Source organism: Taurulus bubalis (assembly GCF_910589615.1).
Source record: "Taurulus bubalis genome assembly, chromosome: 3".
NCBI classification, from domain to species: domain Eukaryota; kingdom Metazoa; phylum Chordata; class Actinopteri; order Perciformes; family Cottidae; genus Taurulus; species Taurulus bubalis.
The window spans coordinates 5,591,036-5,598,177 of NC_136591.1; the positions used below are offsets into that span (position 1 = coordinate 5,591,036).

The window sequence follows — 7,142 nt, forward strand, 5'->3', positions numbered from 1 at the left end:
GCAGTGTTGAATGACTTGACTTCGGTTGCCTCAGCTTGTGCCTTGCTTCTCGGTTTGATTTATGTACTCAACCTGTCTTATCCCAAACGCCTTCATTTCACCTTTTGAAATGTTGCAGAAAATCATCATGCAGCTTGAGCAGCACAAGATGTCCCCCAAAGTCCAAAATCTCTTTGGCAGACTTCAAAACTTGTAGTAACACTACAATGAATTGCTCTTCTGGACCTGAAGACTGTCTAGCCGAGTGCCATATTGTGCAAGCACACGGGGCATGTCAAAGTTGAGCCTTTGGATGCACCAGGAGACAATCGAGATGGAAATATTCCTCAAACCACAATGTAAAGTGCGCTTAAACTTTTGTTTTGTTTTTGAAGGAGCAGGAGTTTATTGTTTCTTTCCATTTGAGGCAAAGGATTTCATTTTCAAAAAAATATGGTTATGTTTTGTTTTAACCTGTTTATGTTTTCCTTTCCAAAGTTGCGCAGTTTAGTTGCATCATTGGCAGCTATAGCTGCTTATAGGGAGTTCTGTTGAGGTATAAGACAGACTCCTCGCTAAAGTCTGTAATTATGCTGGTGTCATAACATTGTGTTGTGACTCATGCTTATTTGCATATGTTGTTGCATTACAATGCACCTTGTTGAAAATGTGGAATGTTGTTACATTGCACTTTGTTGAAAACTTGTGGTATATATTATACATATATATTTATATATCATATATTGTTGAAAATGTGGAATATGTTGTTACATTGCACTTTGTTGAAAACTTGCGGAATATGTTTTTGCATTACAATGTATTACAATTATTTGCAATGTAATGCAACAATATATTGCACAAGTTTTCAACAAAGTGCAATGTCATGATTACAATGCACTTTGTTGAAAACATATTTGTTTCTGAAAAAACAATGTAAAGTAAATAGTTTTTTTTTTACATTTATATAATAAAGTTTAAAAGACAGATTTGAGTATCATTTTTCGTTCAGCCAACTTAAAATTGTAATGGACAAACTAAAATTTCACACTAAGGTTACTATAAAAAGTACATTTCCTGAAACTATAATATTAAGTTGTGAAGGAGCAGTATTTTACTTTTGGTTCAAGCAAATAATTGAGTTGGAAAAATTAGAAACTTTAAGTTGACTTGCCTTCATTTTAAGTTGGAGTAATGCAAACTATTGATTTAAAAACAATAAAATTATGACACATCTGACTTAAAGCAATTGTGTTAATCCAACTTAGTTCATTTGTGTGTTACCAATTGAATTCAATTGAGTTGGACCAACTATTCTTTTTTTACAGTGTGGTGGGAAATTACAGACTATACTACTACCAGTAATAATAAATATATGTAGTATAGCACCTTATGTAGAACACGATTCACAAAGGGCTTTAAAGAATAAAGTAAAATGGTAACAATTAAAAGACATGTTAAAAACACCAACATTAAATTACAAACACTGGGAAGGACAAGGCCAGTTTAAATAAGTGATGTTATTTAAACTGGATATATTGATATTCTTGTGGCATGCACTGTGTAATAGCACGATGACACCACATTAAATGTACCTGTGTGTAGATTTTGCACATTGAAGCAAATGCGTAAACATGAATGTTTTACAATGCAATACCCCCAGAAGAAAAAAATATTAGTGTTGGCTAATAAGCAAATGCTCGCCAACAACAGCTAATAAAATCATACAGTCGTCATCATTTCAACCGCCAAAATTGACAATCATCTACAATAAATGAGGCCTGGTTTTGTTTACCTGAATGTAAAATATATGTTCATTGTAAGTCTGCCATTGTTAATATTGTGAACTGCATATGTGCTGTGCTAGCAATAGTAAAAGTAAATTAAGGATGGCGCAGCTTAACAGTCAAATATTTTTAATGATCTGCATTTAGAGAAATCTGCTTAATGATTGTCATGGTCAAGTTTTGGAACGGGGCCCACGGTGCTCTATCCCTGCATCGAGTGACATGATGGCTGCCAAGGTCTTGCCGTCGTGAGCCCAGTGTCGGGTTAAGGTTGGGCCAGACGCTGCAGCGCCTCTCCGTCGCAGCGCATGCAGTGGTAGCCCGTGCTCGCCGTGACGTCAACGCTGCCCTGACTGAAGTAAAAGTCCAGAGATTTTTTGTTCCAGTCCAGGACGGTGAAGTTGAGCTGGTTGCAGCCGGCAGCGAGGCCCAGCTGCGGGAGCGGGAAGACAGACATGAGTGCTGCTGTGCCGACGGAAATGTTTGAACGCTCCGACACATATTGGGAACTATTTTGCAAGACTTTCTTTGTGGTGAGAGAAAAGGGCCACGACTCAACATCTCCATGTCACTATTGTCACAGTCAAATTAGGGATGGATGTTTACTCACCTGAGCTACCTTGCTCATAAGTGCTTTACCAATGCCCTTCCCTGAAAGACAGATGTCATGAATTACTTTAGAATTTCCTGCACATACAGACATGTGTATATTTATGTTTTCTCCTGGCCATTAAAACAAATGTATATTTACTTTATTATTGCTATGTAGTAGCAGTAAGTAGATATAATACACATAATAGATAACAGTGCACTGTACCTCTGAAATCAGGCATCACGTATAAATCCTCCATATACACGGATCTGCCTAAAATTGAGCTGTAGGAATAGAAGTAAAGTGCATATCCAATCTTCGTGTGGCCTGAACATAAAAAAAAAATTATGTTAAGGAACTGGTGATTTTAATTACATTAATCAACTTTTAAAAGCAGCATACAACTTTATTTATTCATGCTATTAAACATATTCTAGTAAATTAGCGACATTGCACCGTCAGACTGAGTTGTTTATAGAAGTCACCAGCTTGCTTTTCTTAATATTATATTATTAAAGGATTTGTTTTCCAAAAATGCAGAGAATTACGTACATTCCCCTCTTGGATAGCGTCTTGATTTCAGGCTAACATCTTTTTAACCGGTAGAAATTATCACCGACTTTTGTCTTTCTTCCGTTTAGTGCGGTTATTATTAAGCTGATTATAAATTCCACAAGCTAATCTTTATCTTGTGGTGCAGTTATACATTGGTGGAGAAGCTGTTAGACTATAAATGTGCTTGATTATCAGAGTCATGGGTAAGTCAGTAAGTCAGGCGGCCATTCCTCCCTTTGGAGTCAGATATCTGTGGACAGTGGTGACTGGATGGAAAAAGGTCGGTGTAATGGAAGAAAAAGGCCAGCTGGGCAGCAGAGTGCATGTCAATGTTCTCATTACTGTATTCTGAGGAAAAGCAGTGCGTTAGCCTTGTTATTTTATCTTGTTAATTTGTAACGAGAGAGGCCACGTCAGCAGCGAGCCGTTATATTAGGTAATATAGATAATACATACAGACTGATGAGCCTGAGAACTGGCTGACAACAAGTGTTACATGTCCACTTATAAACTTTGGCAAGTTGAGAAAAACTGATTCAAAATATTTGATGAAATAATTCAACCAGCATTTCAATCAATAGCTTTATACATCTGTAGTGATGAAGTTATTGAAGGATCTAATTTACCGACTTTCTTTACTAATATATACTTTATGCTTTGTGCCATCGTTAATTAAACCATCAACTATTTTTTCACAGCAGATATTTTTACTTGAGCACAGGTGTAATCAATATATTTAACGAAGGCTCTAATCATGCCTTTAATTGAGTCAGTGCCAGGGCTCTCATTAACATTATTTGTTACACCTGTGCTTTTCCTGCGGATGATTTCTTTGCTGTGAGAGGCCTATTAAAAGATGTTGTAATTCAGGGCAGATTGACAACAGTACTCTTAAAGAGTAGCATATGCTGTGAATTAGCTTAAAGCAATCATTTATTAAATGACAACATGTAGTGTGAAATGGTGACAGACCCACTGAGAATTACCACCTGACGCAGTTCCTCTCGGCTCTACAGAGCGTTTTAGTGTCTTTCAGCTCATCGTTTCCATTTAACGACCCACAGCTTCACTGTTCTGCTTCACTCTCGCTGCTCATCGACTTGGTTTTCAGACGCAGGCAGCTGTTTTCAGCAAAGAAGACGAGGCTATGTATTAAATATTGAACGAAGTGGAGCGTTTAGCTGCTTAAGAGCCAGATATTTCCCTCAGGAGTTGGTAGAGACCAAAAACAGAGCTAAAAGAGAGGGAATAATGGATTTACATTCACTCGACTTGAAATAAATGATAATGTTGCTCCATATTCATTTGAAAAATCTTGTTGATTGATTAAGCAACTATGTACTGACAAGTTTGGCATATCAACTGTATAAGTTGACAATAAGTCAAGTACACTAAGTGTAGTGGGACTGAATTTCTGCATCAGGACGAAGGAAGGTTGAGAATAAATAAACAAAGCTAGAGAGCAGTAACAACCGCTTTATGAGTGTTGAAATCTCAGAGTGTGTATATAATGGACTATTGAACTCAGGACACAGGCTTCAAAACACTTAAGTTAAAAGCCGCCTAGAGAACCATCGAGACCGTTGTGCTGCCATACAGTCACTTTTAATTTCTTTAAGAAGTATCCTCATTTTACAAATTGCTCTCGTCTTGATTTCCGAATAATAAACTAAATCAGAAAGCAAACTACAACGGTGCACTTTCACCAGATGTGTCTGCAACAGCCACTGCTGTGTTGTGTAAATTGAATGAATACAACCCGCAATTGGCTAATGCACTTCATTCAAACTCAAAAACAATCGTCTCGAAGTGGTTGTGTAAGACACAACATACAATTCTAAGAATATTTTAATCAGCAAGATGTCTGCCCAGAGAGGAACGGCAGAGTGGTGCTCACTCAGCTGCAGCACTAGCATTGCAGCCATAACGGGGCACCCAAAATATGATGCAGCTTTCCTGCAGCAGAATGTGACACACAAAAGACCTTGTTTTTTTTCTTCCCTGCTGCAGTCTACATTTATCTTTGTGAGCTATGCCTCTTATTACACAATCTTAAGGGTAACGGACAAGACATGATAATAGTATTTACATCTGCAAAACGATTTGAAACAATCATTTTGGTTGGCTAGATGTATAGTTTAGAGTGTCTAAATGAGCCACTTTAAGCAGAGGGACAGGCTCAAACTCAAATTAAAGGATTAATTGGCGTTAAATTGCAGAGTATGGGGAAAAATGCTGCACGTCAGACTTCTGGCCGCAGTCCAAACAGTGAGGTCATGCACTAAACAGACGTTTGGAGAGGTGATCAAACTACCAGCTGTTACATCAGAGAGGCTGCACAGGAACACAGGTGTAGTTCTATAACGATGTTTCTCATGCACGAGAGGCATTGAAATTTAAGGTGTGTACAACACCGTCACTCACACACGGTTTGAGACGGTAAGTAAACATTGCTACTGTTCCTCCTCACCGTCTTTGGTTTTGTGCTGTTCTGGCACCTCAGCGACGATCCCATGAAAGAACGGGTTCTTGGAGAAGCCGTCCTGCTCCAAGTCTGCAAATAAAATACAAAGTCATTTCACCTGAAATTAGGGTAAACATCCCTACGCTTCTGCTTTATATACTGAATTTCTACCACACACACATAATATATATATATGTGTGTGTGTGTGTGTGTCTATGCTTAAGTAATGCACTTTGAATTGCCTGTGTGTCTGAAATGTGCTACATAAATGCATTTTACCTTACTGTGAAAGTAGTTATTTGTGTTGGCATAAAGGTTAACATTGAACTTTGTCTTTAGAGACAGCAGGCAAATATCTCGCCAGGAGGTTCATTTATTAGCTGTTCTGGAGCTTTTGATCATGTCACATAATCTTTATTTCCTCCTCACCAAGGATAAACAAACAAACTTAGGCAAAACATACTAAAAGTGCCAGGAAAGACGGAAATGTCAGTTTCTTAACTTTTAACTAAGCAAACTCCGTCTGCTGAGGAATATCATGTGGCATCACTGAAAGCTACAGAGCGGCTACTAAATGGACTTTGTAGTGGGAGTATACTTTCTCCAAAGTCAAGATGGAACTGTCCTACTACTAGGATACATTCTGACCCGGATTTCACCTCGTTTTTTGTGGAGGTAAAATAAATGTATCAAAAAGTCAAAGCAGAGAACATTAGATCAGATTATTGTTACCTCTCTGTGTGACTTTCACCTGGTCTGCTACTTTCTCATATTCAGACAACTCCTGTGAAACACATACACACATCACTCATTAGACCTACGACACGTGAAGTATCACAAAGCAGGGCTCTCAAGTGTCACGCATTTCGGTCTTACGTCATGCCCTCCCGCCACACTTCGTATTTCTCACGCTGAAAAAAAAACTATGCTATTTTATGTGCCGCAGCGCGCAAACATGACCTGGTCGCGCTGCCCTCACCATGGAGGAATCAAGCACGTCTCCCCCGAATCCCCTGCCAATCAATAAAAAGAAATGGGCTACACGAATAGCCAATCAGAAAAACGTATCTGTTGTATCTGGGTGAAATGTAATCCCGGCCGCGCCTCCGCCGCCCCCCCCGGCTGCGCCTAAATCCGCGGGGGGGAGAGAGAGAGAGATGTCACTCTTACCTGTCTTAAAAACTTGAGAGCCCTGAGAAAGTTTCCTGAAACATGTCAGTGAGCCATATGTCCTTATTTGCACTAAACCACTGAAATGATGCATACAACAGCAGTGCATCCAATAATGTGCCAGTTATTCTAGCTACGTCGTGTATTTGAGGTGACATGTGCGCGCGTGAGTCCTTTGGGCTCTACTAAAATGACGTCCGCGTGTCTAGCTCACCATGGTCATGCGCGCGATGTCCTTGCAGTCCTCCACGTTGGCGGCACGGATTGAGAAGTCCATGTTGTGAAGGTCTGGTGATGATGATGATGAGATGCGGACAAGTGTGCGGCGGTTCTCCGGTTGGTTCCTGTGGATCCGGACGGATGTGCGCAAATGACTGTGGAGGTCACCAGCTCCTCTTCAGCACACGCGGGCTGAGAGCGCCCTCCCACAGGAAGGAGGGGACTGTGCATTTCTTAAAGAATCCTCAGAAACCTCCTTTTGCATTCTTGGAAACCATCAGACCTCAATAATCTAAATTAGAGTAATTAGGGCCCGAGCACTGACGTGGTCAGAGCAGAGGGCTTATTGTTATTATATTAGATTGTGGTTCAGATGCTT

The 7,142-nt window shown here is 39.6% G+C and overlaps 1 protein-coding gene across 1 annotated transcript; it reads right to left on the minus strand.

The window, feature by feature from the left end:
- Positions 1-1,941: 1,941 nt before the first annotated feature.
- Positions 1,942-6,883, minus strand: LOC306734161 (thialysine N-epsilon-acetyltransferase-like). Its single transcript, XM_079215498.1, has 6 exons — positions 6,759-6,883; positions 6,107-6,158; positions 5,381-5,464; positions 2,581-2,682; positions 2,374-2,414; positions 1,942-2,196 (listed from the first exon to the last, which is right to left on the minus strand). Exons 1-6 carry the CDS (start codon positions 6,819-6,821, stop codon positions 2,029-2,031), a joined length of 510 nt encoding a protein of 169 aa, XP_079071624.1. The 5' UTR covers positions 6,822-6,883; the 3' UTR covers positions 1,942-2,028.
- Between the last annotated feature and the right edge of the window lie 259 nt (positions 6,884-7,142).

Coding starts and splice junctions, on each gene's coding strand:
- LOC306734161 (XM_079215498.1), bottom strand. CDS start 6,821: ATGGACTTCTCAATCCGTGCCGCCAACGTGGAGGACTGCAAGGACATC. Junction 2,683..5,380: donor ACAGCACAAAACCAAAGACG/GTGAGGAGGAAC, acceptor TTTTATGTTCAG/GCCACACGAAGATTGGATAT. Junction 2,197..2,373: donor TTATGAGCAAGGTAGCTCAG/GTGAGTAAACAT, acceptor CCGCTCCCGCAG/CTGGGCCTCGCTGCCGGCTG.